At 34.7% G+C, this 22,927-nt stretch overlaps 1 protein-coding gene across 1 annotated transcript in view; it reads right to left on the bottom strand.

Annotated features, from left to right (window-relative positions):
* The window catches only part of LOC129002027 (roundabout homolog 2-like), a 255,645-nt gene extending 252,547 nt beyond the window's left edge, over positions 1-3,098 (bottom strand). Inside the window, exons 1-2 of the mRNA XM_054429523.1 lie at positions 2,946-3,098; positions 1,787-1,974 (exon numbers count right to left, since the gene is read on the bottom strand). Coding sequence (XP_054285498.1) covers positions 1,787-1,853 — 67 coding nt within the window. The 5' untranslated portion in view covers positions 1,854-1,974; positions 2,946-3,098. The remainder of the gene's footprint in view (positions 1-1,786; positions 1,975-2,945) is intronic.
* Between the last annotated feature and the right edge of the window lie 19,829 nt (positions 3,099-22,927).

The following is a 22,927-nucleotide window of genomic DNA, read 5'->3' as shown; positions in this document are numbered from 1 at the left end:
CAAGAGCAGCTCGAAAATTAAAAAAATAATACAAAAAATCTAAATACACGGATAACTAACTGAAATTTTTTGATCTTACTTATATTTTTTTTTGGGGGGGGGGTTAAAAAAACCATTGTTATAGCCGAACTTGTAGATCAGGCTGGACCATATGTGTATGTGTAACGTAAAAAAAGTGTTAAAAAACTTATTAAGTTGTAAACCCCCCTTTTTTCGATTAGGGAACCCCCTTTTACGCTGTAATCACACCTATAACCCAAGAGGTGTAAGCTACAATATTGTTGACTAGCCTAATATAAATACATCCTTTATCATAGTGTAGTTTCCAAATGGTCCGAAGATAGAATTAAACCAACTGGAACTGGGCTCAAAAGACAGAGCTGGTGAGATTACTGTTGAACCCCTTCCCCCCCCCCCCCCCCCACGACCGCTTATCAATGACTGATAACATCTGTCGACCTCCCACATAGACCGAGGCTAAGCCTGGATTCGAACCCGTGACCAGATAACACACATTAGTGCTGCAGTGTATCCCAAAACATTGACTGTGGCAAATCTGAAATAAGCGACGTTTTCCTTGTAATTTTATGGTTTATTGTATTAGAAATACGAGCTGTTAAGTTGGTCACTAAAATTATCAGTAGTTTATGATTATGGATTAGTCATGGTATAAATTGTATAGTCTATTGAGGCATTTTTATTGGATTCCTAAAAATATGTTGCTGGTACTATTAGGTGGTGATATAATGCATTATTGATCTCTTTGGAATCGGATTATTTAATTGAAAAAGGCACATTGTTGTCTCAATCAACAATAGGTAGGAATATACACTTAGAAATTAGGCCTATATGCAATAGGTACCAATTTTCCCGTTGATATTATTATGTAGCAGCCGTCTTTGTACTGAAAAGTCAATGATGATATATAAATACCCAACAATCTTTAAAATCATGATAACTGATTTTTTTTATTAATTACTATAGCCTATTTGAAAAACGTAAATATGCTAAATAAATATCAAAATGATTTAAGCCGGTAGTATTTTCCAATTTGATTCTAGAAATTCCCAGCGAATATCCCATAGGATACAAGTATTACCATAGGTCTCATGGTAATACAACTCTATATTCTGTTGTAATAACTAGACCCAGGACCGATTTTTAAACAGTTGTAGTTTGCTTGTTTTTATGGATATACATGTAACAATTTTGTTTATTTCACACTAAGCTATTAACATTTTACTAAAAGGGCACTCTTTATTACTTTCCCTGTAGCAGCAAAACTAATGTTTTCAAATAAGAAATACATCAGACATTTTAAAGAGTGTAGGTACAATATTTTTTGTTCAAATCCAATAGGCCTAAAGGAAATGTAAATTCGCTTACCAGGTCTGCTGCACCGGGGGTACTTAATTAGTCGTAGATCAAATATTGAATCACACTTTCAATAATCTATTGTTGATAAGAGATCAATTAGGTGCACTTTAAATGCACTTTAGTGTTGGTATCTTATCTAGGTCTATTTGATTACAAAAGTTCATTACCCTTTTTAACACGCTCTATAATCCTGATAGTGCTTATTTTATGGATACTTTAATGCATTAGGAAAGGAAGTTCAAATCTAAAATATTTTACAATCAAATATTTATGTAACGTAACGTTGTACTATTAATTATCAGAAATGATTTTTGTAACAATCTTAATTTATAGTAGTTTGATTCCTTAAACACTTTACTACTTAATTCCTAACTAACTTAACCTAATTAAATAGTAAAATTCAACTCACCATTTGTTCCAGAGAGGTTTAAAATCCAAACATAAAGAAGTACACTTTTCACTGAGAGTCTAGCCATTGTACACTTACACTGAATACACTAACACTACACTCACACTAACACTTATCTACACTAACACGCAGTTCGGAACTGAACTGACTGTAGGAACTACAACGCTGCTGGAAAACATGATGCATATCTGGAAACAAAAAACAGTATTAGTTTTTAATATTGTATGTCCATGTACACATTTCAGTTTTCATGAACGCTATATATAACCTTAACAAGTCATGGGGATTATCAAATAAGACTTGTAATCAAGGTTGTCTTCTTATCGAGCAATCGAGGTTTGCAAATACATTTGATTAGTGGTTAATGATATTTGAAAATGATAGTTTTTATCGAGGGTTTACTATCGAGGTTCCACTGCACTACTTTCCATGAAAGATATTACTGTATGTTTAATTAAGAAAGCCTAGAATAATTAAGAATTGCTAAACCTTCATGTATTGTAATGTTCTTTAGGAATCAAGGATAAACTACAGAAGGATTATCTACATAATTAATACTGTAAGATTTATTTTTTATAGAATATATCAAACTACTGTAAGAGTACTAAATATTTAATATTTGGGTAGACCTTAATTATGATCCTAAAAAGTTTTATGAACGGCGTAATAACAAAATAAATGAATTGGCTAGTACAGAAAAGGTCCGTATGTAAGGCTTAATGGAGAGCTCGCTGAGATTAATAAAAGACCATTCATCTCTAAACAAGTGTATCTATTGATGAAACCTTGTAAGCACTAAATTATTTCCAAGTAATATTGATTTTTAGATTATAAAGTAACCGTTTACACTCAATCAATGAAGCATACAAATTTTATCAATAGTAACTTCATCAATGTTTCATTATTGATTTTATTTTTATTGTACATGTATACAACGTTAATAAAACAGTGGACAAAGTATCGTACTCATTAATATCAACAGAATTAACTAAATCCACATTGATTTGGAAGTTTATATAAAATCTTGTAGGTATTTAGCCTAATCATCTTGTAACAAGATAGGTTCGTACTTGTATTTTCGATTCAAATCCTAAGCTATTATCACAATAAACAACATTAAGAGACATAGAAACAAACTTAATATAAGGTAAACATTTACCTGGTACTTCTAAAAACTCCAAAATGCTTACAAACTACACATCCTAAAACTACACTAATAGAAAAATCCACAGATTGTTTGTACAAAAACTTTACAACAGTTTGTATTTTGGCGAGTCCGATGCTCTTTTCACCTTCCAACAACAACCGGAGAACGACACGACCACGGGGCGACTGACAGAGAGAAAAGGTACGCCGCGCCGACAGCCGGAGTACTTCGGACTTCGGGTGATTCCGGCACAGCCCGAACAATGCCGAAGTTGGCCGAAGTCTGTTAAATTAATCCACTGTTAGGACAACTTGTTCGGCTGATCTCTTCTTTATCAGAGATTTCCATGTGTTCAAGAGGTAATCGTCTGGAATGGGCCGGGTCGAGTTTTTGGAGGCTTGAAAGAAAGAAACTGGTCGTCAAAGATTCTGAGATGGGAAATTGTAATGTGTTTGACTCACTGGTTGAAAATTGTACTCTACGAGGTAAATTTTGAAAGATCCCAGGGGTAAAATCTGTTATACGTAGGTGCCAAAACGTTTGACGAAAAACATATGTGAAAGTTTTATTAATTTGGTCGTCCACGATAATCATTTGGATTTTTTTTAAATGTCAAATTTAAGGCATTATTATAGGTGGAATTCAATTTTATAATTGAAGTAGGATACTTCAGAAAGTTAATGTTGAAACAATACCTCTTGAGACTAGTGAGCGATGATAATTAACACTTATAATTTACTCAAATCGATTTACGTTTATACATTCATCTTGCTGAAACATAAAGATGACAGTTTTGCTGTTAAAAGACAGTAGGGAGTATAGGGACGAGATGGGCAGGACATATCATAAGGAAAGAAGACAACTCTTTACCGAAGAAAGTACTAGAGAAAACCCCAGAAGGAAGAAGACCTCTTAATGGACCGAAACTGAGATGGTGAGAAAGAGTAGAAAAAGACATAAGAAAATTGGGAAGAAGGAAGGAGGACGCAAGATGCAGAGATGTATGGCAGTGTGTTGGGGAGGGACCATGTACCATGCACCAGTGACCACAGCAGTAGGTAGTCAGTAAAAGACATACAAGAATATTTCATTGTACCTACTGTATAACAAAACCATCTTTAACGTTTGTCTTTGGTGATAGTGGATTTACGTCGTTTTTATTGGTGATTTGTCTAGCTTTAATGTATGCATCTGTCATCACTATGAAAAGAAACTTATTCTGTGATGAAACAATATTCTGTGGGCGTTTTTGAAACTCTTTCAATCTTAAATCAAATATAGGCTACTGTAAGGCGAGACGCAAATAATCTAGTTCCATATCATCTAACCTTACTTGGCTTTTGACAAACGAATCGAACTATACATAACTCTCAATTCTCTGGAAACAATTCTTAACAAGATGGTGGTGGTGAAATTTTCGAGACAGTTTTGCAACCAGCACTACAACTACTACGCAGTCTTAACACCCATAGTAACTTTCTTAGAAACGAAAAAAAACAACGAAAAGTAACAATAACACGTAATACAAACACAACTTTCACAAACCGATTCCAACCGAGCGTGACTTCAGACGACAAACGTGTCCAGAAACCATTCGGTGACAAATTTCCAACAGCGGCGGAGGTAAAAGTGATATATCGCTTCCGTCCCCCGGGACTCGCCGAAGGGGCGAAGGACGGGTGGCTTAGGTCAGTGAGGAGGCGGTCCAAGGTCCAGAGCGGCTGCCCCAAATAAATATTGTCTGACAAGGGACGGTTTTCAAACGTGGTTCGTTCTGCCCTGAAATGCGTTGAAGATTCGTTGGGGTTGTAAATTTGGGCACAGAAATAGTTGTAAATTAGAAGGGTGAAAGTTAAAGGGTATTTTTTGCAAGAATTCTTATAATTCCTTTAAATTTCGCGACAGAATGACCTCCGGATATATATTGAAAACAGGGCTTTAAAAACCAGCTTAATCCTTAAAATAAAATTGCATAAAGTAACTAGTTTCGGCACCGAACAGCATCTTCCACGTCTGCTACTGTAGACTACAAGTACCATGTATCTTAAAAACTAAAAAAAACCTCTAAAGTATACTGTTTTATGTATTATTTTGTTTGGGAAATCCTGGGCTACAATATAATATATCAAACATTACAAGAAAAATGTCCAACAAATTTTGTGGCGTTAACATTTTTCATAAATTATTAAAAAACTGAAAAAGTTTAGGTACGTGCTCAATAAAATTGTTTAATTTTAATCCGATACATATTTTGAAAAATCCACTTTGTTATAAATGTTATGAGGATTTAAAAAATAAAGTTATATAAGAAGATAAATTCGTAAATAAATAAGTTATGGGTGAAAAAACACATTTCGCACATTTAGCTACAGCTAAGGATGATTAGCCAACGATAGCAAAGAATCTGAAAGATAATTTACATCAATATCACTACCTACTTCTCCAGAATCACCAACTAGCCCTTCAACATCACTTAAATCTTCTTATTATGCACCACGTATATAACTATTATTTTAATCACTAAAAACAACGATACACGTTATAAAACACATCAGTCATCGATGTAAGGTTAACCGAGTTGTTTACAAATACGCAAGTTATCTGTTAAAATACGTCATCTGCATAATATGATCAGGATAAAAATGAAAAGTGTCTAGAAACAGACATCTGAAGAAAGTTTAGAATCTGTCGAAAACAATGATACCAATCTCGATCCAGTACAATCTGATACAGTCAGTCCCAGAGTCTAGAGTAAAATGACACTTGAAAGTAACAAAAATATTATACAGGAATAATAAAAATCTATTAGTTTAATCAGACTTGAATTTGAATCTAGACTACCTAATTAAATTGTTGTGGGTTTAAACAAACACTGACAGCCTTTATCAGATGTTGACGTTATATGAAATTAACGCTATGAACTAGTAAAAATATTCTGTGGTATGAGAATTAAAATTTGGGAAATTGGTGTTAAGTATGGAGCAGTACATGTTTAACAAAAATATTACATTTTGTATCATTTTCGGAATGAGGGACCATGTTAAAGGTTCGTGTTTCGTCGTAATTTTGCCATATTGTTCATACATTACCACTAGTTCTGGTAGTACAGACACACCCATTGCTCTACTTGCCCATGAAGGTTCTACACATTAACATACAGCTGACAGTCGTGAGTATGTAAAGTAAAATAAACGTTTTAAATTTGACATAAATTTCCCAGAAAATGTCTCTGTATCTTTTGATGTCATATTCATGTCGCTCAGTGTGTTTTCAGTGTTTTTATAATACTGACGTCAACAAATTGTGACATTTTTGTATGAATAATCTGTTAAAATGTAGCGTTGTTGTAATTTGACACGTATTTGTTATATAAATTGCCATCTCACAAGCTTTATTTTCCACGAGTTTGACCTATGACTAGGAAGTATTATATGAACTCCTTCCTTTTTCTATGATACTATATTACTACATTAAACAAAAAAACTTTGAAGCACATTCTTCGCTTACGAGTAATGAAATTGTAAAGAACACATCAGCAATACTTTTTACTTAAATTGCATACAAGTAGTCTTCGCCACAACTAGAATTGGGAGTCGTCAACGATGTCTTCTGTCTTTTCGAAATGAAAATTTTTTTGCAACCACTATGTTGGTAGTAACTTCGTATTGTAATTGAAGTTTTTACTACGATTTCCTTTCGTGTCACACAGAGTAACGAAAAGAACATTATTTTCTATACCACCCAATTCTCCAATAAACTTATTGTTTGTTTTTGTATCACCAGATCAACAGTATTCAAAGCAAAAACATACTCGATCAAGTTTTTGCCCCATTGTAGGTCGCACGCGAAGAAGGGGATCTGAATATCATTTTGGTCCACCCCTCACCCTATAGGTGCACACACGCACATGCACACGCCACCGGCCAGCTGCCCGTAAATAAACGGGTAATCTCCCTCTCACACACACACATGCACACTCCCTATAGTCGTCTCTCTCGCACGTATTGTCACCCTACCATTGTGTCACCCAAGGTTTAATTAGGAGGTCTTTGGTGAGCCGCCTGAAAAATCTGGGTTATGTAAATTATGAGACAGGGCCAGGTGGAGGCCGGCGAAGGTGATAAAACGCTGGAGACGCTACTACCGGAGAGAATAGGAAACGAATATTTTTTTAGGGAAAGAATATTGTATGAATGTGTTTTATTTGGTTCCCCTTGTTTTTTGTATAGACCCTATCCTAAAACTTTGATAGAAGAATTTTAATTTTTATCAGAAGGGTATTTGTACTCAAAATGTAATTTTTTTTTAAATAGTAATGAAATAGATAATAGAGGTTATTGGATAGTGAAGGAGAGGTGATTATTTAAGTACAATACTAAAAAATAATTGTATTTCTAAGGTCATGTATTTTTCAAGACAAGATGTTGAAAAAGCCAAAGGATGATGAGGAAAAAATGAAAAAAGAAATTACCTTTGAAGCAAGAACCAGATTGTGAAAGACTATTAGGGTAGGTTTGGGTTGGATTAAGTTAACTTCCACCGAATAGTCTTACTAGCCAATGTTGAATGCTAAAATAGGCATAAAATAAAAATTCTGTAGGTAGTTTATGACAGGTTACTGAATAGAGATTGGGTGAATCTTTTTAGCTCCTTAAATTTTTGACCCACAAACACTGCGATACTAAATGGTTAATTAGATCAAAAATTGTAAATGTTGCTGACATATTAGACAAGTTGATATTTTCTAGGCCAATGTTTTAACTTTTCAGTCTTGATTAGACGATTAAATCATTGTTGCCTTTTGGATTCATTGTAGAATACATTAACGAATGCACCGTGCATATTGTTGAAGTCCTTTCCAATACACTTTGTGAGGCCAAGATAAAATCACATTATTATGTGATTTTTTTAAGTCCGTTAACTTGACAACACGAACATATTTACAGCTATGACAAAAGGCACATTCATGCAAATTAGATACATTCAAAAGCCGGAATTGCGTGTAATTGTAGACCTTTGTCAACATAAAGCGAGTCAACTAAATATCTCAAACGTGTTTTCAACATTGTAAAGCGTTTTATTTCGGTCGTGAGCGTGGCTTTGGCGAATCAAAACAAAATGCAAGAATAGCAAGTAAATCATCGCGACATGGTCGTGGTGTTAGCAACGTCATAGTCGTTAGGGTACTACAGTGTTGGGGTACCTCAAGGCTCAGCTTTGGGGCCGTTTTTGTTTTCTGTTTAAGTTTAATTATTTGTAAGTTTACATTTAAACGAATTTAATTATATTTCATTGAAATTAAAACTAAAAATTGTAAAGATACAGTAGTTATGAAACATTTTGACTTAACTACAGGTAAAGGATTTGACCAATAATATTATTTTTAGATACGTCGTTTACAGACATTGACAAAAACTAAATATTTATGAATACAATAGTGAATTCAATATACTGATAAATGGCGTTCCAACAAAAACGATGTAATGTAAAATACAATTGCTATAAAATGTATCACTAAAACTCCGTAGTAACCAAATACATTTCCAACTTTAAAAGTCAGTTTTCTATGACATCCACATAATTTTAGCAATTTCGGTCAAATTTTGAGGAAATTTGGCATGGATGTTTAGAGTTGGATAGGCTTGATTAAGTTTATAAACCAGCAAGAACGGGTAGTAGGAATAGGTAGTTATGGGGTTTTACAATTTTTCTAAACATTTTTATTCTTTTTCTTTAAAAAACGTGAAAAAGACAAAGTTTATAGCAGTCATCGTGTGGAGCTTATAAAACAAACAATGCTGTGCTCTGAATCATTGTTGTTCAATTAGATATTACGGAGAAAATTGGGGAAAAAACTGTACATTTTATATTCCCATGTTATTTTTAAAGATAAAAAGAAAACTATTCTATTTTTCTTGTTTGTGGATATAATATTTTGGTGAAATGTGGAAAATTCATTTATTTCACCCTAAACTATCAGCATTTGTGAAATAACGCTTTTCCCCCTCCTTGTAGCAGCAAACCTAAATACTCTTTGAAATTAATGTAAAAAAAAAATAGCGAATTAATATGACATGTTTATGGAAATATTTTAGTAAAAAACCAATCTGACTAATTCACTATGTCTACAGGTTTGATGTCGCGGGGGTGTTTAGTGGGGGTGTTTAGGGGGTGTATAGTGTCCATATTTTCTTATTTTATTTACGTTATGAATGTGAATAAAAGTGTTTATTAGCACAATAGAAATTTTAATCGAATATTTTTTTACAAATTTATCTGGATACTAAACTTCTTGTACATGCACTTTGCAAATGTCATTGACCACGTCACATTCCTCAGTCTCTACAGCAGTGCATTACTCTATGAAATGCATTATCAATCTCTGCGCACTTCATATCTCCCAGATGCACTTCACTGGTCTGCACAGGAAGTCTGTTTTGATCTGCATTTCTTTGCTGTTCCTAGCCAATGCCTGGCTAGTTTCACTCCCACCGGTTTATTTATGGCGACCCGGCCAAGTCAAAGTGTCATACCGTTTGAACTTTCTGTTGCCTTTTGCTCTTCACACCTACAGAAGATGATGGTTTTACTGATGTAGATAAACAAGCTTCGATAAATTATAGGAATGTTTATTGACTGGCAACTGCAATGTTTGAATCATTCGAGACTTTGTTTTGGATTCGACATCTGGTTTATACCATTCTCACGCTGCTGGAGTTTTGATGATTGTTTAGTTTGTGATTTACAAAAACATTCCTAAAGTTAAACTATATCTTTTAATAGTAATATTTATTTTGATAAAGTTATTTGATGGATTTCAATAAGTTAATTAACATTTATGACAAAATTAATTATGAAAGTCATTTGGTAACTCGTTTCGAAATGAAATAATTTGATCGTTAATGATTTCTTTAAAAACTTAAATACCTAATTTTATCGCTACTTTGTAAAACATAGAAAAGGGTATATATCTCATGAAGGTCTAAAAACACATACAAACAACTTCAAACTCAACTATGGACTGATTGGCGATTTTTCATTTCTGGCTCAAAAGGAAAGATCCTTAGCCGATTAGATTGATTACCATTCATAGCTTGGGGAACTGTCAGTTTTGATTTATACATAAGTCAACCCACTGGTTTAGGCGCGTCCAGAGTTCGAATCGAATTGGGTGCAGCGTCGCATTGATAGCTTTTATACAGCATGGAAAATATGTCTTCCTCGGAATTCGTTGTGCATTGAAACTACTTGTTCATCCTCAAAGGAACTATTTAAATAGATTAAAGATTTGCACTTTTATTGTAAGCCACGTTATACTCTAAAATAAAATAAAATATAGAATAAAAATGTTTTTTTTTCAACAAATATACACGTTATTTTGTGATAATTTTTTTTGCATATCTATAATTTATCTACATTACAGATGTAAAAGAATATAAATTTTGATTAATGTATATACAGTTTTAAAACAACCTTTTGTTACCTTTTTATTTGTGAATTTCTGTAACATTATCCAGTTTTAACTTACTAAACTCCCAACTAATATCACCTATTCCTGCTTATCATTCCCTTATCCAGACCTTAGCATTATTAATTATCTTGTGTTAAATTTGAAAAAAGTATCTGGAGTAAACTTCAACTCCATCGTACAAAGTACAACTCCATCGTACCAAAATACAACTCCGTCGTGCCAAAATACAACTCCATCATACCAAGGTACAACTCCATCGTGCCAAAATACAACTCCATCATACCAAGGTACAACTCCATCGTACCAAAGTACAACTCCATCATACCAAGGTACAACTCCATCGTACCAAAGTACAACTCCATCGTACCAAAACACAACTCCATCGTACCAAAATACAACTCCATCGTACCAAAATACAACTCCATCATACCAAGGTACAACTCCATCGTACCAAAGTACAACTCCATCATACCAAGGTACAACTTCATCGTACCAAAGTACACACCATCGTACCAAAGTGCAACTCCATCGTACCAAAGTGCAACTCCATCGTACCAAAGTGCAACTCCATCGTACCAAAGTGCAACTCCATCATACCAAAGTACAACTCCATCGTACCAAAGTGCAACTCCATCGTACCAAAGTGCAACTCCATCGTACCAAAGTGCAACTCCATCGTACCAAAGTGCAACTCCATCGTACCAAAGTACAACTCCATCGTACCAAAGTGCAACTCCATCGTACCAAAGTGCAACTCCATCGTACCAAAGTACAACTCCATCGTACCAAAGTACAACTCCATCGTACCGAAGTACAAATCCTTCGTACCAAAGTGCAACTCCATCGTACCAAAGTACAACTCCATCGTAACAAAGTACAACACCATCGTACCGAAGTACAACTCCATCGTACCAAGGTACAACTCCATCGTACCAAAGTACAACTCCATCTTACCAAAGTACAACTCTATCGTACCAAAGTGCAAGGTGACGTGTTGTAGCGTTTTAGCTCGCGTATGATCATAACCTCTTTATGACCCAAGCTGTATTAGCTTTGCTCGGATGAAGCTAAGCCACTATAAACTCTTATCTGCTGATAAGGTGAGCCCAGATCGTGAGAAGCAGCTGGAAAAGGATTTGTTTGCTCAGATGAAGATTTTTATTGTGTCCTACAACCATGCTTTGTATAGTGTTCTGTGTGGTTCTTTGTTCATGCTACCAATAGTTATGTGACTTATCTATATAAATAAAATTAGAGTTTTGTCTGTACATTGCTTAGAATAATGAACTTTTTGGTTATTTTTACATTTCATAGGTCAGAGAAACCGAATCAAACCTTATCTCAATTTCTGTCTGTCTGTCTGTCTGTCTGTCTGTCTGTCTATCTGTCATTCTCTTGGTAACGCTAAAATACGCACTTTATTACAACTACTCCTCAATAACTATAGCACTGTCCCGCCTGAAACTTATTTTCCAAATACTATACATATATGAGATGGTTTTAGACGTATTTCATCGAATATGAGACAGTTAGATATTTAACAGTAAACCCTTGAAAATCAAGTTTTTGTCGATTTTTGACGTGGAATTTCTGGAAGCCCATGTTAACCTTATGAGAAATGAAATTATTGAATCTTAACAGCTGTTTCAATTAAACAAGTTGGTTCTGTTCTGTGATGTTCAATAGCATTAAAGTTACAAGGATTACCAACAGGGTGCAGCACTAGCACTATTATTTCTTTTACATTTATGACAACAGCTAATTTGCAACCTGGAGGCGAGTGAGCGTAGCGAACGAGCTAACCTGAAGGCAAGTGAGCGTAGCGAACGAGCTAACCTGAAGGAAAGTGAGCGCAGCGAACGAGCTCCAACATACAGGTGAGTGAGCGTAGCGAACGAACTTCAACCAGGACGTGATTGAGCCATGCAAACGAGATCAGATAGTAAAAATAAAAGTAAGCCTACCGTTATAGGATCGACCGGCAGACACAGAGGTAATTTAACCTTTTATTGATTGTCATACCGATCCGGAACAACAAAAAACAACATAAAATGAAGCTATGTATAATAGTTTGGCCAGCATATCTTAAAATATGCAAACCAACTGCTGTTCGTTATATAAGAAGGTTTCAACTGAATATTATAAGATCCCCGTGCGTAGAACGGGTACACAGCTAGTACTACATAAAAAGTGTTGATATTTTGGGCTTATTTGTATCATCAGAAAAAATTACCCACGATTGAATTCAAGTTCTCTCATACATGTTTTAAATGCTGGGATTAATATGCATTACTTGTGGCTGTAATATCCTTATATATAATACGTGAAGGCGATTTCTACTAAACACTACTCCTCCGTTAATAATGGACGGATTTTTACAAACGATGTGTCAAAATAAACTATTTTTTGGGTAGACGCCCCCTTTCACAAATTTCTGCAATAAAAGTCCTCGGGCTTTGCCCCACAGGCCATCAAAATCCCAATGTATTTCTTATGAAGAAAATATTTATGTTTACAAAAGCAGACGAATAATTTGTAATAATTACAGCTGTTCGTAGTAAATACATGATTCAAACAAAAGAGTTCGTTTTCAGTTTGAATAACTGGAGTGGAGTGAGCGTTCGTTTTCAGAATGAGTCCAGTACGTTTATAGTTTCGATAACTGGTGTGGAGTAATTGATTATTTATCTTTGAGTTGACTCTTTTAAGTCATCGAAAATTATGACTGTTATTCGTTTTGAAATAATGCCTGCAACATTTTGCAATTGCTCGAATTCGAGCAACAAGTGCACTAGTATGTATATATAATTCATTTTTAACTAGCCTTACAATTTAATTGAAAAGTCACTATGTTCGATGATTTGTTTGTATTATTAACACAGAGTCTAAACTAACTGGTATTTATAGTTGTCAATTTTGTATAAAATTAAGTCGCTAATTTTTATAAGTGCAATGCCCAAGATGATCTTACAGGTCACACATTTAGGTTTTAAATTGTGGCCTGTTAGATCAAACTCGATAATTACCTGTACTTGTCTCTTTCATTTATGACCCAAAATGGGCATCATTGACTCAATTTGTATGGATTTAAAAACACACACCTACCTGCATGACATAAATAGGCTAAATACAAAGAAAAAAAAAAGAAAAAAAAAGATACAAAAAAAAATAATACAAAGAGTTAATCTTTTCGAGGACCAATAGCTTCCAAACATGATTTATACACTCATGAATTACTAAAACAAAAATCTTTTTAAAATTATTTATATAAATCGGTCTCATCATATAAAGAAATTGATTTAAAATTCATCGAATCTGTCTAGATCTGAAGAAAAATATCAAAGAAGCAATCAGTTAAGTGATCGGTTTGTAATACAACTCTACTCTCGGTCATGTAATAGGCTTACCTCAGCAACATGGTTGTTCCATTACCGATCGTGTCTGTGATTGTAATTTATTATTGTAATTTGCCGACTTACATTAATGATACACATTCCAATCTAAGTGGCTTTTAAAACTGAGGATATGTCTAAATTAAGTTCATATTAGTTATTATTTATCTTTGACTTCAGTATTCTTTTTATAAAGGAACAATAACGTTGACATAATTATATTGGGATAGTTAAAAGAAATAATGCCAATGAGAAAGGCTTGGCTTAAGTTGAAGAGAATTGATGTATTTTAACTAATTGCGACTTAATAAGATAATCCATTAGAAAACATTACAATAATTTTAATATGGTTTACACAATTTTTGGTGTACTAGTAGTAACTCCTTGGTTTCTTTGTGTGTTTGTATAGGCTAAATAAACAACTGAACTTACCAGGGCAGAATTGTATTCATAGGTCATGATAAATTTGAACAACATATATATGCATTTAAAGTAAACGACGAATTTTAGGTGGAGCTTCCACACAAATATTGAGCTTTCCATGGCAAAAAGTCCACATTTAAATAAATTTGACACACAGCTGGACAGCTGGTCAAATTAATGTTATGAAATTAAGTTTTGAGATAACAGTTTTTTTTATGATAAATGGTGGGTATGTAACTATTTTACAGATCAAAGAATCACATAGTTTTTACATTATCTCTTTTGTGATCTCAACTCGTTGCGAAGCACTGCTAAAAGACAACTTGTGTTTATTAAACTAACTGTAATAATTATATTTTTTGCTTAAATTTTCAACATAACGAAACAAGCCCAATTTTTAGTTTGAGCCAAACCCCAAAGCCCTAAGGATCCTCTATTAAGACTTGCAAGTTTGGCATCCTTCAGAAAAAAAGTTGAATTACCCTGATGCCTACCATTGGAAGATTAAATTTAATTTTCAAATAAAGCATTCATAAGTCATTCATAGACAGCCATATTCGAGCGAGTCCTCTATTTCAACCAGTGAGAATCTACATTAAACATATTCGTCATCCGATCCTACATTCCCTGCCAATATTGCAACTTGTATGCAATCTGCAATTCGCAGTCAGCAAGTGTCAAAACGACATCATCAGGTGAGGCTTTGCGATCGCGACCGGAAGCGGAAACTACCGGATGTGACCGACCAATCCGCCCAGCACATTGGTTACATCCGGTTTGCAAGTGGCGTTTACACTACGATGTTATCTGATAATTACGGCTACCGTGCAACACCGAGGTGTTTGGTGTTTGGTCGATGTACGGAGTAGCACAGGGTGGTGCTATCGGGCCGCTTCTCTTTTTAACTGTTCAGCGCTGAAAAAAACGTAAATATTGGTGGTTTGAAATTATCTGGAGTGTTTAGTAAATCCCGAAAATGATATTACAGAGTTTTGCAAGTAGTAGTTGTCCAAGCATGTCTTAATTATTAGTACCATAGATAAAATGTACTGCAGTTAGTCTATGGTAGTACCGACCTTAGAACAAATACTTAATCTATAGAGATTAACTATTTGTTATATTACTAATAGTAGTAATTAGTAGATTAGTGAAAATTGCAGATGAGCCCTACCCAATGCTAGTCAGTCAAATAAATCCCGGGTTTAGCATAGGAATAGTGAAGATATAAATTAAATTAAATTAAAAGTGGCGTTTTAACGCATTTTGCAAAGAAACGTTCCAAACCTGGTCTTGTCTAACGTCAAGATTTTTTTGATAGCATCACTAATTGCTAGTTATCACTTCAGTCTTTAGTCTGTAAGCCAACAGTTATTTATGATTCTGTAATAACATTTTGAAACTTAGCAAACCCACAAAAATCATCTGAACAACATAATTTTATTATTAGGGAGAGGAACATCATTCAGTAAGTTGAAAAGTGGTATGCTTGATAAAATAAAACTTAACACAGCTGCAAACTACTTTTGATCAAAAAAATTGAAATTTGTTAAACAAAATACGTGACATAACGTGGAACTGTAACAGGTTTGTCAAAAATGTCTACAGTTTGTTTATCCATCCTTCGCCAAACTGAGCACTACATATGGGGATCACAATCTATATGGAGGCATTGGAAACGACAGTAACACACTATTCCTATAAAAAATAGTTTAAAGTTATTAGGCTACATGCATTTTTTGTCACGAGAGCGTGGTCCCATTATATTTCACTCATATTTATGACTATTCTCCTCCTTTACACACGTTGTTATTTTTTCTGCGTTTCACTCGTTATGTCTAAATTTACATAAGTTTATTTTGGCAGCAATACCCACACAACGAATGCTGTTTCGTGTTGCAAGCCGACTATCGGTTCTACAGGGTATGCCGTGGTTAGTGTCAGTGTGTTGTGTAGTCGTGCGTTAACGGCGTAACATACTCACGCACTTGGAATATATTACCAAGGTTCACGCACTACACGGCTGGGTTATGTAGGCTTGGTCAATAGCCTCATAGGCTGTAGATAGGCGTTAGTGATGTGACCATCATCCTTAAGATCAGCTGGAGAAATTTTAATACATGTTTTTTTGGTAAGGTCTTGGATGGTTTGGCTTGAGTTGGACTTGGAGACGAGTAGCGGTTAGAGTAGGATGCCGATTTGTTCATAGTCAATATGCTAACTCTAGAACTATTAGGGCCGTGTAATATGATTGATATGCAGTATTTATTTACTTTGAATATTGGGCTAAACCATCTCTTTATACTCTTACATGATGTTAATTGTTCTCGGATTTTAACTAAAGATCTATCACTTTAAAGACGTAACCGAACGAAAATCATGTCAAAACTAATTTCATAACTAACTAACAAGCCTACTTCAAGAATCTAAGGAAAATACTGTATCATGGATTGTGATGGGCGATCAAGAATATGATATCAAAAGTCCAGGATATTTGACAAGTAGCAAAAGTTATGGATAGCAAACATAAAGGTTTTATTGTATTCAGCAGATACTACCATAATGCACTAATTTTATTGTTCGCAAATGTCTAGATCAAGCCAAATATTTGTTGAAACACCCATTTAATGGATATTAAAGGTTGTATGTTTATGTAAAAAAAAAAAAACTGGAAGCACAAAAGTACAAAAAAACGCAGTTACAAAGCTGGTTGTTATAGCAAATGTTCACTTTTTTCCTTCAATCTATTAACAGATTGAATCGGAGATGCCTTGATTAGATAAACAAGAAAAAACTCAAGGATTCCCGACGACAATTGGTAAAACTGTTATGAATTATGACTGGGAACCTGGCTTTAGCGCAATCTTCAACCAACGGAAGGAAGGTGAAGTTCTTGCGACGCGGAATGCACAAAACATGTGTTAGGGAATTCAAAGAAGGTTGCCATGTGTTGACAGATGTCACAGCATGGTGTTAAAATCAGAAGAGTGTTGCAGACTGAGCTGCGAGTTTGACGAAATTTAATATAATTACTGATATCTCCCTTGTGTATCTAAATTATTTCACTCTATTAGGTTATTTGGTGCTAATAGTGCAAGCTGTGGTATGAATCTCAAAACTGCTGTTTGACAATGAAGTAGAGGTTGCAGCCCTGAAGTAATCTAGAACTAAAGTGAGAAAAATGAGGTCACGTTTTAAAGTAAATCCTACAAGATTACATAAGGAAATATATTTTCATTATCCCACATGTATTTGAAGTTTAAAAGGTGCATATTTACTCACGCACACCTCAAAGTATACACACACTTTGGCCAGTGCAAAGATAACGATTTTAGGAAGAATTCTTTTTAACTCCTTAACTTATGCAGACAACGTTGCGTAGATCTACTAGGTAGAAATTTCTGATTGTAGTACATTGACGCAAAAACTAGAAAGAAAAATATTTTACTTTGATCTTGTAAAACTTGTGCAGTCCTTGCTTAAGCTAAAAAAAATAATTAACATTTTGGACACCTGATCAAGAAATAACTTGGTTTTCTGAAATATTAAAATTAACACGTAGTGGATTAAACTGACTTTGCCTGACGATGGTTGATTACCATGAATACTTGTGAAAAATAAAACATCTTGAGCTACAATTAATATACCACGAGATACCACGAATCTTGAGCATTAACGTTTTATGCCATATTAGCCAAATATTGTAACAGTCAATCGAATTAGTTAAACAGTTGAATTTGAAGTTTTTAAAACCACAAGTGACCTGTTCGTCGTCCAGTGTCTTCCAACAGCACAATAATCAGCGATAGCTATGTTCAATCCCATGTGTTTGAAGGATTCGCACCTTTTACAGATCCGGCCATTAACTGAGCATACGTTTAACGCATTCTATAAGAACCGAAAATGTTTAACGACAAACCAAGCTCAAATGTTGGTATTCCTGGTTTCTTTACTTCATTGCCAATCAGCTGATATGCACTGTTGCATAGTTATCCATGAGGTTTAGTGTTATTGAGAATTTATTGTGTTAGAGACTCAACATGGTTTTTTCGCAAGCTCAAAGAGTATGTACTAGAAAAGAATACAAGAAAAGTAAATAATTGACTTTCATGCGAAGAAAAGTTTGAAATTAAGTTTCCACGTGTGATTCCAATACCTATTTCAACTATTTATACACTTATCCAACATTTTAAATATTCGGATCTTTGGAAAACAAAAAGCTACTTGATATTTTGGTTGCGTTAAAATAAACACCCTATTTCGAGTATGGATTGTGTATCATCGAGTATGGACCAATCATGATACCAATTCCACCAACACTTATACACATAACTTCAAGTGACATACAAACGCCCACCAACTATACCACAATGATTTACAAACCCCAACCCCATTAAACCTCTTTGCCCGATAATCCTGGACCAGTTTGGGCTACATTATTTTTATCACTCGTCGACAGCAGCCATGTGTTGAATTAAAGATGGTCTTAACTCCGGCGGCGACGAGATTTTGAGAAACGACTTGAAAGATGAGAACAGCTGCTGGATTATCCAGGCTCTTAGAGTTGAGCCGGGCGAAGGAAAAACTACAGGTTTAAAAATAGATCGTTCTGTCTTATTTTTGAATAGGATTCAGACTGTTGTAATTTGTATGTTTCTGTAGAAAATGTTTTTCACTTTAAGATTTGCTTGTGCTGTTCTCATCTTTGTAGATATGTTATTTTTTTAGTTGTGGTATTTGCCAGAAGTTTCTACATAGCACTTTTGCTATGCACCGTGTAGCTGTTTTTTGTGTGTTTCATCTGTAGATAATTTTAACCAAGCAAAATACCATAGTTTTTACATTTTTACATTTTTATTACATTTTTATTTTGTTTTCATCTTTGGATTTCTGCTATCTAATAGTTTTTATCTTTGTTATATTTTCACTATTTATTGCTTTATTATTGTTTTCATGGGGTTTCTAGAAATCTTCAGAGGTTTGGATATTTTATTGTCACGTTATTCTTATTATCACTTATAGAGAGAGTGAGGGGTAAATTTTTGTCGGAACTATCCTTTTTATTCATGTTTCAGTTTGTACTTCTCCCTACAACATTAGAATGTTTAAGTTTTTTTAGAAACGGTCTAAACCATGGTACTATTACTACTCTACGAATTACTAGTAAATGACTATTGAAACGTGTAGGGTTAAAGTCTCTACTTACATTAGTTTCAGCAAGGTCAAAGCAATACATATAGTAAAAATATGGTGTGTTTATTTGTTGTGTATTATCTTTGAATATTAATAGAACTGGACATCCCATCCCTATATTATGTCATTAGTTTAAAAAATCGAAATGGACGTAGTTGGAGTGAGGAGTGAGCCAACGACAGATTACGCTGATGTAAGCTACTGTTTTCTGTCAAATATTTGGACTTGTTATCCAAGTCAAACTAATAGGATAACTTATTGTACGCTATAGCACATTTAACATCGTGTCAACTACAGAAGTCACAAAAAAAAGATAATTAATCTTAGACAATAGCGCTATCTCTAACTAACTTCCTCAACTAGATTCTTTTTTAGCAAAAATTTGTGACAGCTGGCCCATATAAACTCATTCTACTTCAGTACACAAAAGTCAATGATTTAAAGTCCTTGAAACAGCAAAAATTGTTTCTAATTTTAGAGTCATGTCCACTACTTTCAAATTCCAAAAATATCAATTGGGATAACAAACTCATAAACTAACAGAAATTAAGCTGTGGATTCTCGAATCTCGGAATCTGAGATTCCTCGTCCGTCCAGACTTCCCACAGAGACGAGCGACGGCAGCAATAATAATTTCAGACAGGTGGTGATAAACCCCTAGACACTGATAAGTTACAGCTGGTCGCGTCGCACATACTAATGTGGCGCTGTACTACTGCAGCTGACTAACTGGTGGTCAGCTGACTAAGAGGTATACTTGAGTATAGTCATTGACATTTGTTTATTTCAAATGTGCAGTCTGTTTTGATGTTTGTCTGGGAGCTCTCGAGAAACGTTAGGTAGATTCTATAAAGTGAATTCTACACTCTGATATGTTTGTGTTAGTCCAAGGTCTTTTTCACACTACTCCAGGCTAGATAAATGGGTTGAAGAATTATAACTTGGATAAAATCTGTTGGTGATTTGGCTGGATTTGAACCCGGGACCTTATGGACCAAATTCCTACTCTCTCCTCAATGATATTTACCAGAGGGTGTAGGGTGTAGCACCCCAGATTACAAAATATTAATTATTCTTCTAGAAAAAATGCAGGGACATTTATTTCGTAAGTGTCTACACGAGTATCGATTTGTGAGTAAGAATCACTCATATCACTCGCTTATACTCGTTTTCGAAACTTTTGATTTGATTTTGTTTTCATCGTGACCAATAACACCTAATCCTACTTACTTACACGACACCCTGTATAGACTGGCAATAAACCTCTGCACTTGTAAATTTTCGACTCCACACTTTTGATCATCACCTCTCGCCCACCGGGGTAGCGGGATCCTCCCATTTCAGCCACGCTTTCTACGACAGCCCGGAGACAACTTTCCACAGCGCTACCCGCTACGCCCGTGGGGTACCACGCGTAGCCCTGATAACATCATCAAGGGGATTTATTAACACCGAAACTCAGCTTAATAAATCACCGTGGGTCACGAGAGCGGGCTTCTACCAGGCTGGCGTTTAGGATTAGCAATTACTGTTACTAATTGACCTAAGTGGGATTCACATAGGGATGGAGTAGGTTCTCAAGATAGTCAAATAGAAGTATAAAAATTAAAGTGATGCCGAATGGTTTATAGTGAAGGCAGTTTGTCAATGCAAATAGAGTAATTTTTGCCTAAAACTCTATACATTTTGGATTTTCTATATAGATGGGCCCCAGACCAATGAGATGCATCATCATTGCATAGCAAAAAAAAAAATTAATTGGGGATTTTAGTCCAGAAGGAGCAGAAGGACGCTCTATTTACTAGCTCATGTAGTGGCCTTATTTTGATAGTTACTCAGCTCAATAGAAATTTTGTAAATTTAATCTTCAACCAAAATGTCCTCTAAAAGCTTAGATCGGCTAAATTATCCTCAACTGAACAGAACATAGATTAGCGAAGGTAAAATTTCAAAGGAATATCCTGAATGAAGGTTTTTAAATTAGGAATAAATATATTTTAAGACTTTACAGAAATCTAAGAAATTTCAGAAGATGTAATATCTACGTACAATGAATGTGCTATCAAATGATTTATGAAGTTGGCTACGAAAAGTTTTGAACACATTATTTATTAATAATAATATTCAAAGGGCAATGATCTAACAATATTATTGGGGGCGTTGCCCCTTCTTGATCCAAATAAAGTTTAACTGAAATTATTTTCATCTCTTCCTTTTCAAATCAATAAGAAATTTATTGATTTGAAAAGTTTTGAACTTTATTGTATAAACGTAATACCCTTTCTGCATAACACAGACCTGCCCCTGAGAGTATTGATGGTCAGTTAATGTTATTGTGGTCATTGCCTAGCACATGTAATGCAATAGACAACCATAAGTCTGTGGTAAACCTACTAACAGGACCCTCGCTGCATAATACAGTACTGCACCTCCAACTTTATACTTATATCGTACAACTATCACTTTGGTCCTATGAGAGTATTGATGGTCAGTTAATGCTATTGTGGTCATTGCCTAGCAGATGTTATGCAATAGACCACCATAAGTCTGTGGTAAACCTACTAACAGGACCCTCGCTGCATAATACAGTACTGCATCTCTAACTTTATACTTATATCCTACAACTATCACTTTGGTCCTATGAGAGTACTGATGGTCAGTTAATGCTATTGTGGTCATTGCCTAGCATATGTAATGCAATAGACAACCATAAGTCTGTGGTAAACCTACTAGCAGGACCCTCACTGCATAATACCATAGATAAATGTGTTGCTTAGTCTATGATAATACAGTACTGCATATCTATCTTTATACTTATATCATACAACTATCACTTTGTACCTATGAGTGTATTGATGATCAGTTAATGCTATTGTGGTCATTGCCTAGCTGATGTAATGCAATACACCACCATAAGTCTGTGGCAAACCTACCAATAGGACCCTCTCTATAATACAGTACTGCATCTCTAACTTTATACTTATATCCTACAACTGTCACTTTGGTCCTATGAGAGTATTGATGGTCAGTTAATGCTATTGTGGTCATTGCCTAGCATATGTAATGCAATAGACAACCATAAGTCTGTGGTAAACCTACTAGCAGGACCCTCACTGCATAATACAGTACTGCATCTCTAACCTTATATTTACATCTTTTACGCAAATCTTTCAACACATCAGTAAACTGTACACAGGGATCTTAATTATCACCTGAAATATAGTCAAATTTTACTAGTTAAAAATTAACTCACTGTCCAGCTGATTCATATTCATTACTCATAGTATCGATATTAGCATAATAATGAAACAGTCTTATAAATCCCGCCCCAACTCACATGATGTGTAAATTACGATGTGTTAAGTTCTACGAACAAGATTTTTATTACTTCAGTGGTACTCATAAAATCTAACAGCGATATCAATAAACAAGAGCCATCTGGAAGATACAAACACCCCCGGCCATAGCGGGTGATTTGTATTGATTAGAGATAGTTTTTCAAGTGAGTAGGCCGACGA

The sequence above is a fragment of the Macrosteles quadrilineatus genome, unplaced genomic scaffold, assembly GCF_028750875.1.
Source record: "Macrosteles quadrilineatus isolate MER2022 unplaced genomic scaffold, UCM_ALF_1.0 Scaffold_9__3_contigs__length_116548681, whole genome shotgun sequence".
NCBI lineage: Eukaryota > Metazoa > Arthropoda > Insecta > Hemiptera > Cicadellidae > Macrosteles > Macrosteles quadrilineatus.
The sequence above is the reverse complement of the archived record's forward strand: the minus strand, read 5'-3'. Positions and strand labels throughout refer to the sequence as shown.